The 25,386-nt window shown below is 27.1% G+C and overlaps 2 protein-coding genes and 2 long non-coding RNA genes across 4 annotated transcripts; 3 read left to right on the top strand and 1 right to left on the bottom strand.

Annotated features, from left to right (window-relative positions):
* Positions 1-6,349: 6,349 nt before the first annotated feature.
* Positions 6,350-8,210, bottom strand: LOC128667627 (uncharacterized). Its single transcript, XR_008403571.1, has 3 exons — positions 8,138-8,210; positions 7,929-8,011; positions 6,350-6,405 (listed from the first exon to the last, which is right to left on the bottom strand). It is a non-coding gene; the product is annotated as an uncharacterized LOC128667627 (long non-coding RNA).
* Positions 8,211-8,321: 111 nt separating this feature from the next.
* On the top strand, positions 8,322-10,661 carry LOC128667610 (uncharacterized). Its single transcript, XM_053738430.1, has 5 exons — positions 8,322-8,404; positions 8,854-8,916; positions 8,991-9,194; positions 9,278-9,599; positions 10,601-10,661. The coding sequence occupies exons 1-4, from the start codon at positions 8,402-8,404 to the stop codon at positions 9,479-9,481; spliced, it is 474 nt and encodes a 157-aa protein (XP_053594405.1). The 5' UTR covers positions 8,322-8,401; the 3' UTR covers positions 9,482-9,599; positions 10,601-10,661.
* Positions 10,662-10,672: 11 nt separating this feature from the next.
* On the top strand, positions 10,673-12,533 carry LOC128667609 (uncharacterized). The gene is made up of 3 exons (XR_008403545.1): positions 10,673-10,745; positions 10,872-10,954; positions 12,478-12,533. It is a non-coding gene; the product is annotated as an uncharacterized LOC128667609 (long non-coding RNA).
* Positions 12,534-13,366: 833 nt separating this feature from the next.
* On the top strand, positions 13,367-24,616 carry LOC103580626 (5'-deoxynucleotidase HDDC2). Its single transcript, XM_008562446.3, has 4 exons — positions 13,367-13,886; positions 13,967-14,091; positions 18,799-18,967; positions 24,166-24,616. Exons 1-4 carry the CDS (start codon positions 13,836-13,838, stop codon positions 24,415-24,417), a joined length of 597 nt encoding a protein of 198 aa, XP_008560668.1. The 5' UTR covers positions 13,367-13,835; the 3' UTR covers positions 24,418-24,616.
* The last annotated feature ends 770 nt before the right edge of the window (positions 24,617-25,386 follow it).

The following is a 25,386-nucleotide window of genomic DNA, read 5'->3' as shown; positions in this document are numbered from 1 at the left end:
TATATTATTATTATTATTATTATTATTATTATTATTATTATTATTATTATTATTATTATTATTATTATTATTATTATTATTATTATTATTATTATTATTATTATTATTATTATTATTATTATTATTATTATTATTATTATTATTATTATTATTATTATTATTATTATTATTATTATTATTATTATTATTATTATTATTATTATTATTATTATTATTATTATTATTATTATTATTATTATTATTATTATTATTATTATTATTATTATTATTATTATTATTATTATTATTATTATTATTATTATTATTATTATTATTATTATTATTATTATTATTATTATTATTATTATTATTATTATTATTATTATTATTATTATTATTATTATTATTATTATTATTATTATTATTATTATTATTATTATTATTATTATTATTATTATTATTATTATTATTATTATTATTATTATTATTATTATTATTATTATTATTATTATTATTATTATTATTATTATTATTATTATTATTATTATTATTATTATTATTATTATTATTATTATTATTATTATTATTATTATTATTATTATTATTATTATTATTAGAGTAGAGTATTCGTTCGCAATGTGCTTGTTTTTCAGAAAAATTGTGGTTGTGACATAGAGTAGAGTATTCATTCGCAATGTGCTTGTTTTTCAGAAAAATTGTGGTTGTGACATAGAGTAGAATATTCATTCGCAATGTGCTTGTTTTTCAGAAAAATTGTGGTTGTGACATAGAGTAGAATATTCATTCGCAATGTGCTTGTTTTTCAGAAAAATTGTGGTTGTGACAGAAAATTGCGATACAAACTGAATTTTAAATTAATCAATTAATTGATGACAATTAAAATTATAATTATACTAATTATAGTGGAAACCTAAAACATGCAAACATTCTCAATAAGACAATTTATAGATAAATTGAGAAAAATATAGATACATAATTTTTTTTTATTTCAATAATTCGTAAAATTTGTTTAAATTATGATAATCAAAAATTTTTTTTTAAATTGTTTCTTTTTTCATGTAGTTTTCAAAGAAAAATACTTTATTATCCGCAAAAAATTATATGAAACGAATTTTAACGAAAAACTGCTAAATTTTTAATTTTTCGTACTTTCAATCGCAAAAAAGTCATGTGAATATTAATTTTTTAACATCGCTTTATTTTTTATCATAAATGCGCCGTAAAAACAAGCAGAATAAAAAAAAATGAGTTGAAAATGTTAATTTTTCGCTTAGTTATGGCCCAAAATAGGGTGGCCCCCACTTGTAAACAAATACCGAAAAATTTTGTAAGTACCTATTTATACTTAATAAACTGAAGATAAAAATTTATAGAATTTCTAAATATTTTTTATATAAAAATATGTTTAATTAATTGAACTTTCTATCTTAAATTAATTTTTTTTATTTGTTCTAATATTATTTTTAAAAAAAATTGAAAAATTAGTAAGTCATAAGTTTTATTTATGCAACACAAGATCAGCGCTCTTAGTTTTCTTCGTTATCGGCATTCAGAATAACCAAAGTTTTTTTTTTTTATCGACATTCAGAATAACACAAACCAATGTTTTTCTTTTTTATCGACAATCTTCTTCATCCGCGTAAAAAACGGAGTAAAGATGTCTTTGAATAAAGTAGTTAGTGAGTTAACATAATATAGACCCTGATAGCCAAGTTGGCGAGAAACTGACGAGAAACTTGCAGCCGCAACTGGAACCAAGTTGATCGCCAACAGTTGGTACCTCCAATAGTTGATGGACATTTTCTGAGAAAGTTGGTGGCAAAAGTTGTAAATCCAAAAAGTTGACGATCACTTTCTGAGAAAGTTGGTGGCAAAAGTTGCTTGCAAAAGTTGGTGATCATAAGTTGACGGTAAGTTTACTTTCAATTTCCTCAGAAACTTGCATTCCAGTTGCGGCTCCATACTGCCGCCAACTTTCTGAGAAAGTTGGCGGTAACTTGTAGCCAAAAGTTGCAAAAGCTGAAGTTGTCGATAACTTGTCGTCAAGTTGGTCGGAAACTAATGAATGACCAACTTTTTCTCGATCAACTCGTGTTATCAGGGGAGTAAAGCCGACAGAAAATTATGGAGTACAGATGTAATTGAGTATAGATGTCGTTGAGTGAAGATGCAGCTTTCCAGCATGAGTAAAGAAGTTTTGAGTATACTTGTATCTGTGCCGTTGTTTACATATTTTTTTATTTTTTAATTCAATTTTTAGATTTTTTAGCTTATTCAAAACTTACCAAATTTTATTGTTTAAGACTGTCCTGTATATTTTTGGTTATGAAAATGTTATATTTTAATGGAATGACAATAATTGAGTGATAAAAAAAACCAAAAACTAATTCAAAGTATTAGTTACATATTATGGCAGTGTGACAACTGTACTCCGAATTTCTCTGTTCTATGCCAACTTTACTCAAAATGGATATTTAGGTACACCAATAGTTTTCCGAAACTCTACTCTATTCTTTCTTTATTCAAGGAGAACTCTACTCCATGTAAACTCTACTCCATTAAAATTGTACTCAATGACAACATTACTCAATGATACAACTGGTAACATACTGAACGTCGATAAGACAGAAGTACGTAGCCGTTAAGTTACCATATGGCGCTGAATGAATAAACCTAAAATATCTAAAGATGAGATGAAAATTTAAAAATGTCATTTGAAATTTATATCATATGTTAATTACAAGTTTATGGTGTTATCTAATCTATTAGTAAAAAACAAAAAAAAATCTTTTATTTTAGTGTGTTTAAAGTAAAGTTATGTCATTAAAATATATTTACGTTTTAAATAAAAAATAACTACCAAATATGTTTATTTTTATGGTATAATTCATGTTTAATTAAAAAAAATAAAGAAAATTAAAATAATTTATGAAAATAATAAAATGAAAATACTAATGAATATTGTATTGATAAAACAATTATAATTTCTTGTGTGATAGTTGAAAATTTTTTTATTAAAATATAAAGTACATAAATATTTTATGTTAAATAATGGTATCAGGAAATATTAATAAATAAGTTTAATTGTTATATAAAATTATTGTTAAGTGAACTGTCAGAAAGTGCCTCCTATTTTATTTACACATTCAATGACTTTCAACTGATAAGAAATGTATGGTATTATTTCTACTATCTTTAACTCAATGAAATTGAAATTATGTTATTTTTTTTTTTTATTAATTAATAAAAATTAAATAACCTTATGGCAGTTTAGTCATTGAATATTTTTGAAATGTAGGGGATACTGTCGAGAATGCCCTTAAATCTAAATTAAATCTTTTTTTTTTTATTAGAATTATTTTAATCAGATTTATTTTATAGATACTATAACTTTAAAGTAAACATTATTGCAGATGTATGTACACGGTGAACAAAAAAAATTGTGTCTTTTGCGTTAAGAACGGTCCGTGTTAAATTTTTCGTGTTGGTTACTTTGTGTTAAATCAACACATTTCATTATCTTACTCAAAGATTTTAAATCTATCTACTATTTAACACTTCAAAAGTGTTACGTGGTACAAAAATTGTAATTATTAAAATTTATTAAGTGTTTCTTTAAAATTACCACAAAGTTTATGTTAAAAATCTAATCGATAGTCACGGAAAATTATTAGAAAAATGGAAGTGAAATCGACATTTTACAAATATCAATTAAACTTAAAAATTGTAATTATTAATATATTAAATTTACCATTTACTAAAAGCAGAAATTTTTATCATACCAATGAATAATGAATACTATTTTCTTACAATTTCATATTATTTCATGCAATGTTTAAATTATTTTTTCATCAAATAAAAATGTTTTTTTGTTTTTTTAAAAGAAATTAATTGATTTACTATTTACAACCAGTATTAAATAATACGTGGTTTGTTCAAAATCTTTACTCTAATAAAAAAAAGTTATTTACTTTCAAAAAAATAGTTGATTTTTCAATAATAATTGTCGTCACTGTTAATAATCTCAAAATAATATGCTGATTATATTTACTGAATATCCATGGTACAAAAATAAAATGTAAAAGTTGACATTATTTTTGGGTCGCTATACTGACATTTAAAAAGTATTGAATTTACTTCTCGTATTGCCCGAATTGCGTGTTGAGATTTAACACAAATATTGTGTGAACCATTTCTAATACATGGATTGTATTAATTTTAACACAATAATTTTTACTGTGTATTAAAAAATCATTATATATATCATTATATATAATATTTATATGTAAGTAATCTGATTAAAATAATTTTGATAAAAAAAAAAAGATTTAATTTAGATTTAAGGGCATTCTCGACAGTATCCCCTACATTTCAAAAATATTCAATGACTCAACTGCCATAAGGTTATTTAATTTTTATTAGTTAATAAAAAAAAAAAAACATAATTGCAATTTCATTGAGTTAAAGATTTTAGAAAAAATATCGTACATTGCTTATCAGTTGAAAGTCATTGAATATTTAAATAAAATAGGAGGCACTTTCTGACAGTTCACTTAACAATAATTTTATATAACAATTAAACTTATTTATTAATATTTCCTGATACCATTATTTAACATAAAATATTTATGTACTTTATATTTTAATAAAAAAATTTTCAACTATCACACAAGAAATTATAATTGTTTTATCAATACAATATTCATTAGTATTTTCATTTTATTATTTTCATAAATTATTTTAATTTTCTTTATTTTTTTTAATTAAACATGAATTATACCATAAAAATAAACATATTTGGTAGTTATTTTTTATTTAAAACGTAAATATATTTTAATGACATAACTTTACTTTAAACACACTAAAATAAAAGATTTTTTTTTGTTTTTTACTAATAGATTAATTAACACCATAAACTTGTAATTAACATATGATATATATTTCAAATGACATTTTTAAATTTTCATCTCATCTTTAGATATTTTAGGTTTATTCATTCAGCGCCATATGGTAACTTAACGGCTACGTACTTCTGTCTTATCGACGTTCAGTATGTTACCAGTTGTATCATTGAGTAATGTTGTCATTGAGTACCCTGATAGCCAAGTTGGCGAGAAACTGACGAGAAACTTGCAGCCGCAACTGGAACCAAGTTGATCGCCAACAGTTGGTACCTCCAATAGTTGATGGACATTTTCTGAGAAAGTTGGTGGCAAAAGTTGTAAATCCAAAAAGTTGACGATCACTTTCTGAGAAAGTTGGTGGCAAAAGTTGCTTGCAAAAGTTGGTGATCATAAGTTGACGGTAAGTTTACTTTCAATTTCCTCAGAAACTTGCATTCCAGTTGCGGCTCCATACTGCCGCCAACTTTCTGAGAAAGTTGGCGGTAACTTGTAGCCAAAAGTTGCAAAAGCTGAAGTTGTCGATAACTTGTCGTCAAGTTGGTCGGAAACTAATGAATGACCAACTTTTTCTCGATCAACTCGTGTTATCAGGGTACAATTTTAATGGAGTAGAGTTTACATGGAGTAGAGTTCTCCTTGAATAAAGAAAGAATAGAGTAGAGTTTCGGAAAACTATTGGTGTACCTAAATATCCATTTTGAGTAAAGTTGGCATAGAACAGAGAAATTCGGAGTACAGTTGTCACACTGCCCATATAATCAGTTAATGTTCAAAATTCTTGAGCGCCGTTTAAATATTTGAATTTTGAGCTCAAATTTCTAGCATAGTCATGATTTTACAAATATATCTTGTGTTTCCAACATGTATTTACTGGGCAGTATGACAACTTTACTCAGGATTTCTTTACTCAGAGCCATCTGTACTCAAAAGCAGTTCTTGAACCACCAGTTTTGTTTTAAAACTGTACTCAATTCTCTCTTTATTCAAGGACGACTTTACTCAATGACAACTGTACTCAATGACTCAGCCAATAAGAGAGCAGGCGTCGGTAAGAAAGAAGTATGTAGGTCGGTCATTATCATGTGGCGCTGAGTGAAGATTCTAAAATTATCTCAGTATTTAATTAAGATAATGAGATATAATTCAAATATTATATAAAAAATAATTTATAAACAACGTTTATACAATAAAAATATGAAATGTACGGATGTTTTAATAGTTATATAATCATTATAATATTATAATTATGAATTTAAGTATATTTATGTTTTAATTGAAAAAATTTGTTTAAAAAACGTAAAATGTTTATACATTAAATTTTGAAATTTATAGGCAAGGTGTTTTAATAGCTAATTTAATAGTTAAAAATAAAACTGCAAGAAATTAATGGTTGTTTAAATTTATTATAAATAAAAATAAATATAAAATGAAATATTAAGGATCCTGCAAAATGAGGTTGAGATGTTCGATGTTGCCAAGATTTGGTAGTTCACCTGTTCACCTGCAAAAAAAAAAAGTAATAATTTCTATTAAAAATCTGGAAAGGTTCGAATATGTATAATTTTCAAACTGTCTATACGGAAAAAAAATTATGGGAATCATTCCTATAATAGTATGGGAACGATTCCCATAATGATATAGGAACCACTTCTATAATATTATGGGAATCGTTCTCATACTATTATGGAAACCATTCCTATAGTTAATGGGAATGGATCCTATAATTATCCTATAAGGAACTGCTCCCATAATTTATGGTCGTAATTCCTATGATGGTATAGGAAAAAAATTCAGAAAATAATGGGAACTGTTTCCATAATTTTCTTTCCGTGTACCAACTTTCATTTATATAATGTTAAGGTAGTTCACTCGCGACATTCGTAGTCAATAGTATAACATAATCGCAACTACAAAAAGTTAGAGATATTCAATGCCTGAATATTATTTTTTTTTGTGAGAGACTGTATCCAATTCATTTAAGTTTTAAATATACAGATGCACACTAATACAATCACACTGATGAGTATAATAAATGTGGCAATGCTGCAAACATTAATATTGAATAGTCTATAGATTAAACGAATAGGTATTAATCTTTATATCGTGTGAGTTTAATATAAATATAGTTTGTTATTATTGACAATTACAAAATTTGGATAGAATTAATTTTTGTGCATATTTCCATAATTTTTTTTTAAACTTACAAGAAAATTGCAGTTAAAAAGATAAAAATTATTCGATGTGTGCTACTACTTTCATTATCATAATTTTTAAAAATTCTAAAACTGTTAGAAAAGCTCGGCTGACCAATTTTAAAACACAGTAACTGACAAAAATATAATTTTTGAAATATATATAGAATTATGTTCACAAAACTTCATTGGAACTAAAAATACTAAAAAATCGATTTTGAAAAATTTGTCACTTACTGTGTTTTGGAATTGGACAGCCGAGTTATCATTAATATAAGTTAATAACAAAAAATAATTTTTTTGTTTGTTCCAAAAATTTTTTGACCTTCAATCTTTTCATGCTCAAAAATTAACTTAACTAAGTGACATTTGAATTTCCGCGGGTTAAGTATGACAACTGCAACGTTGCCGAGTTGTGATTGCTGTACCTCACCACACGTCAAGTATTTTAAAATTATTTATATTTTAAAAATCAATATTTTTTAAATAAATCGGTCAAGAAATTCAGACTTTTTTTCAAAAAATTTCTAATTTTTTCATTTAACAGTGGATAAGTTTTTAAAAAAAATGATAAGAACCGTTTCCAAGATATTCAGGAAACTACATGTTTTTCTTATACTTGGTAGATCTCCAGCATGTTAACTATGCACTTTTTGATTGTTAATTTCTCGTCTTACAATCATTGAAAAAATTTCGTTCTTTTTTTTTTTTTTCATTTAATATTAGACATTTTTATTAATTTCATGTTTTAATTTCATCGCATTCCGAAGAAAAGTCGTTTTACGAGTGAATTACCTTAATTAAATTAACAAAAACATAGTTTAAGACTCACGTTGATTATTATTTAAAATTAAAAATATAGAATCATGAAGATCCCGATTCACTGCAGCGTGTAGAAATTCTTGTAACGTATACCTGTATACAAAACATTTTTAGTTTAATTTCTAAGATACACAACTTAAAAAACTTAAATATGTTAAAGTAAATTATCATTTTTAGTTAATATTAATTTTATTTCATTAATTGGCTGAGTTGTTTTACCTTCCAGATCTCAAAGATGTTTGAAGATGCTGAATGCGGATATCATGATGACGCTGAATTGATCGACGTTGACGATTAATATCAATTCCGGCATCTAACCGTCCCCACTGGATTTCCATATATCTAATAATATTTTGTAATTGTGCTATAAAAAAATAAAAACAAATTAATTATATATAATTCATGACCAAATTATAGTTTGAGGAGCTATAATTTAGAGGGGTACTTTTCTTCTTGTACCTATATCAATTTCCCGCTGAAAATATGGTAAATTTTCTAACATTCGGAAAGATATTCTTTTCTATTACAACTACATTGTTTTTTTTCTAAATTAATGCTTTAATTTTTTTTTTTAACTCATAATAAAATTTTAATGCGATTATAATAGTTTGAAATCATTGGATAGATTTAAAAAAATGAAATTCCAGTAGTTTTTAATCACGATGGATGTTTTTTATTGCCGATATCTTTTGAACAAATCAATTGATTATAGTGTTTAAAGAGGCAGCTGGGGGAGTTTTCCAACCTCTTACACTACAAAAATTTTAGAATTAATCAGTGAAAAAAAAAAATTAAATAAAATAAAAAAACGATAATTTTTGCGAAGTTTCAGAACTCTTTTGTTTTTTTTTTTTTTTTTTCCTGTGCATGACAGTTTTTAATTAAGATGCGAACTTATAAAAAATAAAATAAATAAATTTTATGTTTATTTACAGACAGTACCAAGAACACCACGAGCAGCTCAATTGTTATTAATATTTATGAAAACTATGGATGTTGTAAGAGATTTATTCATTTTACGTTTATTGTAATTTATTATGATTATAATTAATTCGCTGTTTCGATTTTACAGGGAATCCCAGTTTTATTTGTTCTATGTAGCTCTCGAACTGCGGCTATGTATACTGCTGTTTGGGAATTTATTATTGAAAGTGCGGAAGGAATTCAAAATCACTTGCGCTGTGTTGTTACTGATTATAAAGCTGCCATTATTTCCTCTATAAGAAATTCTTTTCCCTTAGTGCAAATCAGAGGATGCTGGTTCCACTGCATAAGAGTAAATAGATTATTTAATTTATATGGTAAAAAAAAATTTAACACTAGAGGTTTTTATATAAGTTAATCTTTCCTCTTATTCAGGCTATGACACGCAAATGGAATTCTTTACGACTTCCTCGCGACAATGATCAAACACTCAAAGAGGCTTGGGCATTGCCTTTAATTCCACCTGAACTCTTTCAAACAGCTATTGAGCTTATCGCTGAGACAGCCGAGCAAATTGAAGGACAACATGAAAACGTTATAATGTTTATTTATTATTTAATTCGACAATGGTTACCTTAGGCAAACATTGTCTCAGTGTGGAATTCACCTTGGCGGACCAACAATTTCGCAGAAGCTTTTAATCGGCATCTTATATCGAGATTAAATGGAGAATATCCATCATTATTTACATTCTTAGGTAAGTAAAAAAAAATACTAATTTAAAATATGGTTTGGTTTTATTGATAAAACTTTTTCAATAATATACTTAAACTCAACACACCTATATATTATTGACAATAGAACAGCTAGTTAGCAAAATATATTTCAATTTCCCGCTAAGAAAATTGAAAATTTTTGAAAAAAGAAAGGTTTCAGTTCGATTTTCGAATTTTGAATAAGTCTTGACGTCCTAAAAAGCTATTCTAACTAATTTCACTAACAATGTCTGAGCATATGTTATCGTATGTAAATATTTTATTATTTTTTAATATGACATTAATTCCCACAATCTATTTTTAAAAACGCAGCTTGAACGGTACAGTACGTTTCGAACTATCTTGAAAATAAAATTTTTATAATATTTCTTCTTTTTTTTCGATAACTTTTAATTTATTCTATAAATTGATCCAAAAATCTAATCAGCTCTGAAACTCTATAAACCGCGTTAAATGTGGCCTCAACGATTGAAATCGGGTCCTTTTTTGCAAAAGAAACTATTGTCGGAAAAATTTTAATGAAGTGTGTGCGTGTGTTTTTTTTTTTAATACAATCAAAATCGTTTCACTGATTAATTCTAAAATTTTTGTAGTGTAAGAGGTTGGAAAACTCCCCCAGCTGCCTCTTTAAACACTATAATCAATTGATTTGTTCAAAAGATATCGGCAATAAAAAACATCCATCGTGATTAAAAACTACTGGAATTTCATTTTTTTAAATCTATCCAATGATTTCAAACTATTATAATCGCATTAAAATTTTATTATGAGTTAAAAAAAAAAATTAAAGCATTAATTTAGAAAAAAAACAATGTAGTTGTAATAGAAAAGAATATCTTTCCGAATGTTAGAAAATTTACCATATTTTCAGCGGGAAATTGATATAGGTACAAGAAGAAAAGTACCCCTCTAAATTATAGCTCCTCAAACTATAATTTGGTCATGAATTATATATAATTAATTTGTTTTTATTTTTTTATAGCACAATTACAAAATATTATTAGATATATGGAAATCCAGTGGGGACGGTTAGATGCCGGAATTGATATTAATCGTCAACGTCGATCAATTCAGCGTCATCATGATATCCGCATTCAGCATCTTCAAACATCTTTGAGATCTGGAAGGTAAAACAACTCAGCCAATTAATGAAATAAAATTAATATTAACTAAAAATGATAATTTACTTTAACATATTTAAGTTTTTTAAGTTGTGTATCTTAGAAATTAAACTAAAAATGTTTTGTATACAGGTATACGTTACAAGAATTTCTACACGCTGCAGTGAATCGGGATCTTCATGATTCTATATTTTTAATTTTAAATAATAATCAACGTGAGTCTTAAACTATGTTTTTGTTAATTTAATTAAGGTAATTCACTCGTAAAACGACTTTTCTTCGGAATGCGATGAAATTAAAACATGAAATTAATAAAAATGTCTAATATTAAATGAAAAAAAAAAAAAAGAACGAAATTTTTTCAATGATTGTAAGACGAGAAATTAACAATCAAAAAGTGCATAGTTAACATGCTGGAGATCTACCAAGTATAAGAAAAACATGTAGTTTCCTGAATATCTTGGAAACGGTTCTTATCATTTTTTTTAAAAACTTATCCACTGTTAAATGAAAAAATTAGAAATTTTTTGAAAAAAAGTCTGAATTTCTTGACCGATTTATTTAAAAAATATTGATTTTTAAAATATAAATAATTTTAAAATACTTGACGTGTGGTGAGGTACAGCAATCACAACTCGGCAACGTTGCAGTTGTCATACTTAACCCGCGGAAATTCAAATGTCACTTAGTTAAGTTAATTTTTGAGCATGAAAAGATTGAAGGTCAAAAAATTTTTGGAACAAACAAAAAAATTATTTTTTGTTATTAACTTATATTAATGATAACTCGGCTGTCCAATTCCAAAACACAGTAAGTGACAAATTTTTCAAAATCGATTTTTTAGTATTTTTAGTTCCAATGAAGTTTTGTGAACATAATTCTATATATATTTCAAAAATTATATTTTTGTCAGTTACTGTGTTTTAAAATTGGTCAGCCGAGCTTTTCTAACAGTTTTAGAATTTTTAAAAATTATGATAATGAAAGTAGTAGCACACATCGAATAATTTTTATCTTTTTAACTGCAATTTTCTTGTAAGTTTAAAAAAAAATTATGGAAATATGCACAAAAATTAATTCTATCCAAATTTTGTAATTGTCAATAATAACAAACTATATTTATATTAAACTCACACGATATAAAGATTAATACCTATTCGTTTAATCTATAGACTATTCAATATTAATGTTTGCAGCATTGCCACATTTATTATACTCATCAGTGTGATTGTATTAGTGTGCATCTGTATATTTAAAACTTAAATGAATTGGATACAGTCTCTCACAAAAAAAAATAATATTCAGGCATTGAATATCTCTAACTTTTTGTAGTTGCGATTATGTTATACTATTGACTACGAATGTCGCGAGTGAACTACCTTAACATTATATAAATGAAAGTTGGTACACGGAAAGAAAATTATGGAAACAGTTCCCATTATTTTCTGAATTTTTTTCCTATACCATCATAGGAATTACGACCATAAATTATGGGAGCAGTTCCTTATAGGATAATTATAGGATCCATTCCCATTAACTATAGGAATGGTTTCCATAATAGTATGAGAACGATTCCCATAATATTATAGAAGTGGTTCCTATATCATTATGGGAATCGTTCCCATACTATTATAGGAATGATTCCCATAATTTTTTTTCCGTATAGACAGTTTGAAAATTATACATATTCGAACCTTTCCAGATTTTTAATAGAAATTATTACTTTTTTTTTTTGCAGGTGAACAGGTGAACTACCAAATCTTGGCAACATCGAACATCTCAACCTCATTTTGCAGGATCCTTAATATTTCATTTTATATTTATTTTTATTTATAATAAATTTAAACAACCATTAATTTCTTGCAGTTTTATTTTTAACTATTAAATTAGCTATTAAAACACCTTGCCTATAAATTTCAAAATTTAATGTATAAACATTTTACGTTTTTTAAACAAATTTTTTCAATTAAAACATAAATATACTTAAATTCATAATTATAATATTATAATGATTATATAACTATTAAAACATCCGTACATTTCATATTTTTATTGTATAAACGTTGTTTATAAATTATTTTTTATATAATATTTGAATTATATCTCATTATCTTAATTAAATACTGAGATAATTTTAGAATCTTCACTCAGCGCCACATGATAATGACCGACCTACATACTTCTTTCTTACCGACGCCTGCTCTCTTATTGGCTGAGTCATTGAGTACAGTTGTCATTGAGTAAAGTCGTCCTTGAATAAAGAGAGAATTGAGTACAGTTTTAAAACAAAACTGGTGGTTCAAGAACTGCTTTTGAGTACAGATGGCTCTGAGTAAAGAAATCCTGAGTAAAGTTGTCATACTGCCTATTTACTGTATATTTACTCGACTTTTGTAATCCATCATTAGTTTGATTTTTTATCACCAGATTGTGTGTCCCTGTTTGTCATTTCCTAATAGCAATTTAATTTATAATGAATTAATTAATCGACCTCCCGATAGGTAGAGGTCATAACAGCATTGTAATTCGGGTAGTAAATTAACTTCAAATTGTATAGCAAGTTGTCTATAAATTGACTTCAAAAACGGAAAAATCCCTAGTTGACGGACATCTGACGAAAAATGTAAGGAAACTTTTGTAAAGTAAACTTTTGCTAAAGCAAACTCCGTGCTATTAGTGCAGTTCAACGCCGCTTCGATCACTACGAGCTCGAATGAAAAACACAAATACATCAGCATCAATTACAACTATACAACTAGCACGTGGCCTGGCCAAGACCAGATGATAGCAAAACAAAAGTTACTTACATTTTCAAGTGTACCGATTTTATCTTCAGTTTCAGTTATTATAAGGAGGTATTTTTTAATGGTATCGGAATTTTAAGTCATCAGTTCGTGACAACGATTTTTTAAATAGGGAGCTGATAATACAAGAAAGTACTGACGAGTTCTTGTGGTCAACATTACGACCTGCATTTAGTAATTTGGTGTATGTAAAAGTGTGAAAAATTCAGAAATAAGTCTATAATTATTAAAAACTATATGCGCATGTGACAAATTAAAATTTTATTTCAAACTCGAGTATTCGTGAAAAATAATGGATTTCAAAAAACTTCAAGAATTTATGGAATTATTAGGTCGACTCAAGGTTGGAAAAACTTATAATTTTTTGTTTTCTAACTGTAATAACGATTTTATATAACAAGTACTGACTTTTATTTTTTTTAGCACATGCGGAGAACTGGATGGGTCTTGCGAAATATCACAGATTCTGAATCGATTGCCTCACATATGTATCGTATGGCTGTGCTATCATTTCTTGTGGACACTCAAGAAAATTTAAATAAACAAAGGTAAGTTTATTATTATCATTTATCGAACTTACTATTATCAGTTGTGCCAAATTTTTACATTGAAAAATTTAATAAATGTAACGCTGAAAAACTAATAACTTGAAGCTGTAATATAAATTTTACTTGACATGAATGCATTATTGGCAAAATAGTATATTGTGTGGCAAGGAATAGAACAAGAGAATTTAAAAAAGAGTGTAAGGTCGAATCTATAGCCGCAGATAAAGACTGGCTTCACGGACTCTGAAATCCTGATTTATCTTGTGCCTACACTACTACATTGCATAAACACTAGGGTGCTTGGTTTGCGGCGAAAGTATTTTTTTTGTTGCTCATCAAGCAAAATATTGTTCTTTATGCTAAAACAGAAATTCCTGCCAAGTCTGAGCTCTTAATTCCAATCCTAAGTACTTTCTATTTGATTTCCAAGATTTCCTTTTTAAAATACACCTAAATTCAATTACTTTTTTTTTTTAACTTTTTAATACTCAGCTGCGTTTTATGATATCGACGTCGTTTGGGTCGCAAATTGTATGGCAATTGATGTTCTTCAAAAGTGCCCATAGTAACTTAGCTGTAATTCCAGCTGATTCACTTGTGGGCGCTGCGGAACTTATTTTTCTTATGAAATTGACTTTTGTTGGCTTGCAGAACGTAAACCGACAAAAGTACTTTGAAAATGTTAATGGGAATTTTTTAGGAAATTTTTTTCTCTTCAAAAAAATCCTATGAGCCAAGTCGCTAAAGTCCATAGTTTCCGAATTATAGTGATTTTAATAATTTAAAAAATAAAATATCAATTGTCATTTTTTTTTTTAATATTATATTTTTCAAATTATTAAAATTTTTATAACTCGGAAACTATGGACTTTAGCGACTTGACTCAGGATTTTTTTTTAAGAGAATAAAATTTCCTAAAAAATTCCCACTAACATTTTCAAAGTACTTTTGTCAGTTTACGTTCTGCAAGCCAACAAAGGTCAATTTCATAGGAAAAATAAGTTCCGCAGCGCACACAAGTGAAACAGCTGAAATTGCAGCTAAGTTACTATGGGCACTTTTGAAGAACACTCAATGCCCTATAATTTGTGACCGAAACCGCGTCGATATCATAAAACGCAGCTGAGTATTAGAAAGTTAAAAAAAAAAAAAAGTTATTTAATTTACGTGTATTTTAAATGGGAAATCTTTGAAATCAAATGGAAAGTATAAGATTGGAATTAAGAGCTCAAACTTGGCAGGAATTTTTGTTTTAGCATGAAAAACCATATTTTGCTTGATTAATAACAAAAAAAAAATACTTTCGCCGGAAACGAAGCACCCTAATAAACACCTGCATTGAAAGTTATCGAAAGATTTTAGGTTCATGCGCAAGATGTTGTCAACGGCATTCGTTCAAAATTTTTTTTTTTTGGCTGGCTGTATCGATGCAGGTATTATCAAATAACAGTTTTGAAATTCAAAATGCATAAGCTATGCTTATTAAAATTCAATTTCACTGAGAGAAAAAATTGATATTTTCAAGAAAAAATACTTTGAGTATTTCCCGTATGAAAACAGCACATATGGTCAGAATATATGATAAATATCAGAAAATATATGTGGCCAATTTAACTATATATATTTTTTTTTTTTTTTTTTTTATATTAAAAAATATAATATTCATCATATATGAGTCCGTATATGTTTAGCATATATAAAATATAAATGTCAATCATTTACCAAAAATATATTTTTATCATACATAAAAATATAAATTTCTATCATATACGAAAAATATATTCCGATCATACATAAAAACATATGTTTATATTGTGTATGGAAAAAATAAGTTTTTTATTCGTATGACCAACTCCAATTAAATTAGATCTAAATTTTAATATACTCTTTAAATTGCAGATAAAATTTTCGAAATAAGTTAATTTGATGCGAATATATAATATACCTATATACATATACATACACCGAATAAAATAAATGCTTAAATATAACAAAGAAAATATATAGTGCCATATATAATATGAATTATATGCTACCATATATTTCATTTGATAAACAAATTTTATATTTTTTGAATATAAAAGGAAATATATAAATACAATATATTATAAGATATATGTATATATAACTTAATAAAAAAAAATATATATAAGTTACATATATGGAATACATATATTTACTATTGTATATAATATTATATTAAATTGGCTAAAATCGCTGTATGATTTTTTAAAATGTATCATATATTTTTCGTTGCAAACATATATGATTTTACATACTTTAACCATATATTGTTTTTTCATGCGGGTTCAGTTACTTAAATAGCGTCAAGCAATTATTTACTTCAATAAAATCAAATAATTATGAAGATATTTTGAAAAAACTTTTTTCAGGTCTGATGGATTGAGCGTTTTAAGGATTACAAATTTTGAAAATAACGTTTTTCTAAGTATACAGAAACTCCAACAAGCATTAATAATTGATATGTTACAAGCTACGAAGTTGTCTATATTTATGAAAAAACGTTATTTTTAACATTCGTTATCCTTAAAATGCCCGAAAGATAACATCTAGAAAAGTTTTTTGAAAATATCTCTATAAATACACGTTTCATAAGAAAAGTGAACATTACTTTTTTTTGTCTAGAATTTAATTTCCTACAAAATTTTTTCTCAGGTTTTTTCCTTTAATCTGCATATTTCATGAAATATTTAAAAAAAATCTGCGATTGTATTGTAAAATGAATTTTGATCATCCTCCGGTACGTGTTCTTTTTACTTAAAACAAAAAAACTGAATTCCCCACGTGTGTTTTTACTAAAAAGAAGCTTTTTATGGGGCGCCTGAGAAAATTTAATTTTTAAGGTAGTTGTTTCGAGGGACAGGTATACGACTAAGCCATAAGCAACCCTACCAAAAATAAAACACTACCCAATTGAAGTCAGCCGAATCATATCTATCTAGAAAATTCCCGCTCAAATTAAAAAATCTACCATCTCAAAATTTTTACCAATGAAAATATCTACCATGATATAATCACTACCAGAAAAAAACACCACCAAGTTACATTTATGGATAAAACGAAAGATTAGGAATATAAAAGATTTAGGAATATGACTCTATTATTTAGGACTAATTAATGAGAAATTAGCATTTAGGATTTTTAAACTAAAACAATTCATAACTTTCTTCCTAAATAGTTTACTATTAGCTAACGAAAAAGTCGAGTTAATTATATTTTCTAACATGCACACTAAACGCTCGAACAATATTAAATATTTATCCATTAATTAATTAGTGCTGAATAATAAAATTATATTCCTAAATCTTCCCAAATGATTCCCAATAAATTAAAATAAATTTATTGTCTGTAAAATATACATTCTAAAGTTGATGGTAGAGATTTGAAACGGTTAGAGTTTATTCATAAATGCAACTTGGTAGTGTTTTTTTTCTGGTAATGATTATATCATGATAGATATTTTCATTGGTAGAGATTTTGAGATGGTAGATTTTTTTATTGGAACGGAAATTTTCTAGGTAGGTATGATTCGGCTGACTTCAATTGGGTAGAGTTTTATTTTTGGTAAGGTTGCTTATGGCTGTCGTATACCTGCCGCTTCGAGGTAGTCACGTTCAAAAGTATAGCATACCGAATTAAAAGAACAGCATAACTGAAGCGATTAGTTGAACGCCGCTCATTGGAAATTTTTATAAAAGTATCATAAAAAATTTATAAAAAAAATATATGTTAAAATATATTAAAAATGTATAAAAAATTTATCAAAAATATATCTTAGAATATAGAAAAAATACATGTATACAAATATTAAAAAAATATATTTTTAAGTTAATCAAAAATATAGGAAAAGAAATAGAAAAACTTTATATAAAAAGTATTAACTTGAAAATTAATTTTTTATATAATTTTTTTATATTTTCGCAATTAAATTTTTTATGGATTTAAAATATATGACTAATATTTTTTTTATCCTACCATACCTATATTTTTTTTATATTTCTATACATGTATTTTTTATATATTTTAAGATATGTTTTTCATATTACGTTTGGATTTTGACCGCTACTTGAATAATTATTATGATTATTAACACTAGATTTTATGAAAATTAATATGAAAATAATAATTATCAACCCTTTAAACAATAAAATAGTAATTATTTTAGTGCACCACGTGGCGGGAGGGAGATATTGATTTTTATCCCCACTATATTGACTTATTCCCCCATTGGTCAATATTTGGATATAATATATACGCGCACGTGTGCTACTAACTAAAATGAAAATATTGATTTAATACATAAAATTCAAAATTACTATCAAAACATAAATATAGTAAACAATAATATCAATAATTCATAATTTAATCATAATTAACTAATTAAGCAAAATAATATAAATATATAAATAATAATAAATTATTACAATTACATGCGCACATGCGCTTTTTATCAGCTAGGAGGTGTTTTTAAACTCACGGTGAGATGGGAAAGTGCGCGCAGCGATTCACGTTTGAATCGCTGCGTGACAAATTTACTGAATCTAAAAACTAAAGCGTGTACTTACTTGACATAAAGTTGTCACAGGAATTGTACAATATTTTTTATTCGCCAAACTATAATTTATGTACTTAGAAAAATTATTTTTTATCAATATCATCAAATGTTGAACTTTTTTCAATTTTTAGGATAATGCAAATGGCACTGGTTCATGATCTCGCAGAGTGTATCGTTGGTGACATTACTCCTTACTGCGGAGTATCAGCCGAAGAAAAACACAAAAGAGAAGACAATGCTATGATGGAAATTTGTCAATTATTAGGAAGTAAAGGATCGGAAATATTAGAAATTTTTCGGGTAAATATTTAAAAAATTTGTATAGTCCCATTGTTTATTAATGAATATTGATGCTTAACCCTGCAGCACTCCCGTGTTTTTTAGTGGATCGCTTGCATTACAGTGACATTCTATAATTTGAGTATTTTAGGGGAGAGTGGAGTCAATTAAACTAAAAATACTTTAACATTTTTTTTTATATGAATAAAAGCAAAATGATATCTTTTTTTTTTTACGAAACTATAATTTATTATATAGACTATCATTTCTTACAAGCATATAACTTAACAAATGATGAGAATTTTTAATAAATACGAAATCGTACAACTGCATCGAATGGTTCGATCGTCCCCTTTGCGGGGGCACTTGAACCACTAGTCGGGGACAATTGAACCAAGAGTATTAGAACCACAAACGAATGACTCTAATGAATAATTTACTATTCATTACAACTTAAAACTAAAATTACAGCACATCCAATAATATTGATTAATTTATACAACATTATATGTTATAACAATCACTTTTAAAACTTCTGTTAATATAATTATTTTTTTTTCTTGGTTAGTTTAGTTTGTTTTCACATTCTGTCAAGATGCGCGCGCATGTCTGATGCTCACAGTGTGATTCGTGTGGTTCGATCGTCCTCGAGAATACAGGTTCAATTGACCTTATATGATTTTATTGAAATAAAGATTACATTTGAAAATTAAAAAATTATTAAACAATTTGTCAAGAGCTGAAAAAAAAGTTCAGATGCCTGAAAACACAAAAACTTGAATTTTTTCAAATTAAATCATCATAGTACTTCCAAATTTTGGTCAGACTAAGGTTTAGTGTATTAAAATATAATTCAAAGAGGACAACTCATTTTTCTATTTTTTTCGATTTTTTAAGCTTACTGGTTCATTTGTCCCCTGATTCACTTGACTCCACTCTCCCCTACTGTGAGCAAAATACTCATAGCGGTAGTGCTGACGGGTTAAATGTACACTGAGAGAAAAAAATGTATATTTTCAAGCAAAAATGCTTGGTTTAAGTATCCTAGTTACTTAAACAGTGCCGAGCAATTATTTTCTTCAATCAAGTTAAATAATTACTTTATTTAAGTATTTTATTTACTTGCTTAATACTAAGAAAAAACTTGATTTTGTCAGAAAAATATTATTAGACATGTCTTTTTTTAATCTAATGTTATTTAGATTAGTTTAGTACCTCAACAAACGTTTTTTTTTATAAATAAATAATTTTGTCCAACGTAAAATTCGAACGTAAATCTTTTTTTTAATAAACTCTGAAGTTACTCATCGATTTTTCTCATTTTAAGTATTAATTTGCGCAACCAAATGACAAAATTGAAATTTTTAATGGTTTACAAGAGTAGCTCTTAAAAAAATTAATATATTTCATATTTTTATCGATAGCAATGAGAAATTTCATTTTGTTATAAAAACAAATTTTCTTTTTTAATGCACGATTTTATTCTAATTTTTAATTTCTTTCTTCAATTCTTTTTTAACTTCCCGCTCAGAAAATTTAAAATTTTCAAAAATTCGGGAAATTATTAGTTTCGGTTCGATTTTCGAAAACTGAATTTCTAGCAGATTTTGACGTTTTCGAGTTCTAGGAAGCTATCCTGACTAATTTCACGATGATGTCCGAGTGTATGTATGTGTGTATAAGGGTGTCCGTTATTTACCAAACTGATTTTTTTTTCAGCCACGCCTCCTAAATTTTTCGTTTATGGCCTAAAAAAAAATTATCAGCCCCATATAAGCCCTTAATATTTATATTAAACCGTGCCCCAAAGACATTACATTTCCCATTCAAATAACATGGGGTTTCGGCGCGTTTTACATTTGATTTTTTTTTCTCCTAAGCTAGTTAATCTACAAATATCAGAGATACATATTTTTGTAGGAAATTGAACACTCTACAAGTAAGGTCTCTTATGGTTTTACGAAAAAAATACTGCTTTAAAAATTATTCAAAGTTAAAGATAAACTTATAGTTAATTTTTGATTTTTTTACTTTAACCGCAAAATTATCATTATTTCTGTCAAAGTAAATTGTTTATTGCGAAAAGTCTTCAATTTTAACTGTGTTATAGAAAAAGTTACTGTACGATTTGAACATCTGGGTAAAAAATAAAACTTGATTCAGGCTCACTTCGCCTCACTTCACCTTATTTTCTTTTGAAGTTATCGATTTGCCGACGATTTTTCGATAAGATCTCGACTTTTTCGACTTAAATTTAATTTTTTTTAACTTTTGAACTTTTTTCGTTTTAGATTCAACTTATTTGTATTTTCTGGTCTTAGTTAGAACTTATTCGTCTTAACTTCAAACACGATAATCATTCACCTTACATTTGATTTACTAAACCAAGTCGAAAAAATGTTATTTATTCGCCTTTCCCTTCGCCTTAATATATAAAAATTATTTCACCTTAGTTTTGACTTTTTCGCCTTATAATGTAAGTCGAATAAGTCTACATCGTCAGTTTCGACTTGACTGCAACTTGTTCGTCTTAAATCGTGACTAAGTAAGCCAGTTAAGTCTAAACCAAGGCGAAAACTCAATGTATTTTTAATCTTCGTAAAAAAAGTCGAGTTTGTCTTGTGAAAAACGGCTCCAAATTTCGATTTGGTAAACCAAGTCTAAATCAAGTTTTATTTTTGACCCAGGTGGCATATGGTTTTCGATCTTCGTTCTTGGCTAAAGTATTAATACATTCTTCAGTCAATTTGACAGCTCTTTCTGCAGTATCAATGACTATTTGTAGGTGTTTAACAATTTTCAAATGAAAATTTCCAAATTCCACCAAAGAATATTTAATGAAATAGAGTGTTGATGAATATGTAAAAAAATTGATTTAATCTGTCATATTTTTTCCGTTAAATTGAAAAATTTTGTAATTAACTCAACACGTCACTCATACTATTCTTCAGTTATCTGAATTTTTGACGGTAATTTTTTCAATAACACTGTTAAAATTGAAGATTTTTCGCAATAAACAATTTACTTTGACAGAAATAATGATAATTTTGCGGTTAAAGTAAAAAAATCAAAAATTAACTATAAGTTTATCTTTAACTTTGAATAATTTTTAAAGCAGTATTTTTTTCGTAAAACCATAAGAGACCTTACTTGTAGAGTGTTCAATTTCCTACAAAAATATGTATCTCTGATATTTGTAGATTAACTAGCTTAGGAGAAAAAAAAATCAAATGTAAAACGCGCCGAAACCCCATGTTATTTGAATGGGAAATGTAATGTCTTTGGGGCACGGTTTAATATAAATATTAAGGGCTTATATGGGGCTGATAATTTTTTTTTAGGCAAATAGTCATTGATACTGCAGAAAGAGCTGTCAAATTGACTGAAGAATGTATTAATACTTTAGCCAAGAACGAAGATCGAAAACCATATGCCACCTGGGTCAAAAATAAAACTTGATTTAGACTTGGTTTACCAAATCGAAATTTGGAGCCGTTTTTCACAAGACAAACTCGACTTTTTTTACGAAGATTAAAAATACATTGAGTTTTCGCCTTGGTTTAGACTTAACTGGCTTACTTAGTCACGATTTAAGACGAACAAGTTGCAGTCAAGTCGAAACTGACGATGTAGACTTATTCGACTTACATTATAAGGCGAAAAAGTCAAAACTAAGGTGAAATAATTTTTATATATTAAGGCGAAGGGAAAGGCGAATAAATAACATTTTTTCGACTTGGTTTAGTAAATCAAATGTAAGGTGAATGATTATCGTGTTTGAAGTTAAGACGAATAAGTTCTAACTAAGACCAGAAAATACAAATAAGTTGAATCTAAAACGAAAAAAGTTCAAAAGTTAAAAAAAATTAAATTTAAGTCGAAAAAGTCGAGATCTTATCGAAAAATCGTCGGCAAATCGATAACTTCAAAAGAAAATAAGGTGAAGTGAGGCGAAGTGAGCCTGAATCAAGTTTTATTTTTTACCCAGATGTTCAAATCGTACAGTAACTTTTTCTATAACACAGTTAAAATTGAAGATTTTTCGCAATAAATAATTTACTTTGACAGAAATAATGATAATTTTGCGGTTAAAGTAAAAAAATCAAAAATTAACTATAAGTTTATCTTTAACTTTGAATAATTTTTAAAGCAGTATTTTTTTCGTAAAACCATAAGAGACCTTACTTGTAGAGTGTTCAATTTCCTACAAAAATATGTATCTCTGATATTTGTAGATTAACTAGCTTAGGAGAAAAAAAAATCAAATGTAAAACGCGCCGAAACCCCATGTTATTTGAATGGGAAATGTAATGTCTTTGGGGCACGGTTTAATATAAATATTAAGGGCTTATATGGGGCTGATAATTTTTTTTAGGCCATAAACGAAAAATTTAGGGGGCGTCGCTAAAAAAAAAATCGGTTTGGTAAATAACGGACACCCTAGTGTGTATGTACGTACGTACATACGTATGTAAATACCTATAACTCTCGAACAGATGAACCGATTTTGATCGTTAAGGTGTTATTTGACGTGGCTTGTTAATATCTAAAAGCCGTGAAAAATTGCGTTTGATCGGTCAAGTGCGTTTGAAGATATTTCAAAAATAAAATTTTCTCAATAATGTTTTTTTTAGATAATTTTTAATATGCTCGATGGATCGATTCCAAAATCTAATCAGCTCTAAAACTTTATAAGCCACGTCGAATGCCATCTCAACCATCAAAATCGGTTCATTCATTCAAGAGAAACCGTTGACGAAAGAATTAAAAAAAAATTTTTTTTTTTAAATTTCTCAAAAACAACTCAAAAAATCAATTTAAAAATTTGATCAGCTCTAGAACTCAATAAAACGCGTCGATTGCCACCTCAACCGACTCAATCGGTTTATTCGTTCGAGAAATATCGTTGTAGAAAAAATGGTAAAAACCGTTATTTTTAGAAAACAAAGGCATACAAAAGTATTTTCGAGCTCAAGGAGCTTGAAGGAAATTGAAGGAATATTTGCTTGCCTTAAGTAATTCATGCATTCAGAAATTTAATGCTAAAGTGAAGCAATAGTTTTCTTAAAATAAGAACTATAAATTTTTTTTTAGAAAATAATTACTTATTGTATTTTTGGAAACAACAAAAAGCATTACTTGAACTTAGTTTTTTCTCTCATTGTACTTACTTAAAATAGTACTGCTGATAATAAAACAAATTTTATATTATTTTTTAGGAGTATGAATCTCAGGAATCACCTGAAGCTAAATATGTAAAAGACTTAGATCGTTTGGATCTGATTTCTCAAGCTTACGAGTATGAAAAGCGTGATGGTACTCCGGGAAAGTTAGAAGAATTTTTCACAAGTACGGTGGATAAAATTAGCAATCCATTTTTGAAAAAGATGGCTTCTGAAATTACATCTCAAAGGGAGGAAAGATCCGAAAGCAGAGCAGAAGTGGATAGTAGGGCTAGTGATATAGTATAAATACATTTTCAATCGTTATCTTTTATATTTTCGAAGATAACAATATGTTCGTTTTAACATAATCATCTTCAGTATTCAATGTTAATAATAAGCCACAGATTATTAGTGTTCAACTTAAATTAATATATGACTTTTAAGAGTAATTAACTGCGTATCAATTTTTATGAAAGTGTTTTTTTATAATTAGTAAAATTAAATAAAAATGTGTTCGTTTCCACGAAAATTATTTGGTTTAAATATTTTTAACTTCCCGCTAAGAAAATTTTCCAAAATTCGAGAAGTTATTTGTTTCGGATCGATTTTCGAAAATTTAATTTGAGGTTCTGACGTTTTGAGGTTCTAGGAAGCTATTCTGACTATCGTCAAGATGAACCAATTTTGATCGTCAAGATGGCATTCGACGCCGCTCGTAAATTTTTCTACAAGCTGTGAAAATTTGAGCTTAATCGGTAGATTGCGTTCGGAGATAATCTAAAACTTCATGAGTCGCGTCGAATGCCACCTCAATCACTGAAATTGGTTCATTCGTTCAAGAGAAACTGCATGTAAAATAATGCTGGTGTTGAATTTACCACACCAAACTAGTAAAAATTGAACTACACTTTGTGGTCGGCGCATTGACAACTGTAGTAACATAAGTCATAGTGTGCATGGTATTTCTTTACTATAGGAGTTCTGCTTACTACTGTAATGTGGTAAAACATTGTAGGCTCCGCAACTACTCAATGTATTATAAAATACTTATTTTGTGGTTTTTGGAACTACACAATTTTATATAAATTGGTATCTGTAACTATTTTTGGAGTATACGATACCAGATTACTTGTACAATCTACTCCATTGTGTTGGAAAATCATCGAAACAAGAAAATGATAGCTCCACCTACAACTTTTTTACTCCATTCTGTGGGTAAACATCGACTTGTGTCAGTGGGTTTGATATTATAAATAATATAAAAAATTATAAGTA

The sequence above is a fragment of the Microplitis demolitor genome, chromosome 4 (genome assembly GCF_026212275.2).
Source record: "Microplitis demolitor isolate Queensland-Clemson2020A chromosome 4, iyMicDemo2.1a, whole genome shotgun sequence".
NCBI classification, from domain to species: Eukaryota; Metazoa; Arthropoda; class Insecta; order Hymenoptera; family Braconidae; genus Microplitis; species Microplitis demolitor.
This window is presented reverse-complemented; position numbering and strand designations above follow the sequence as displayed.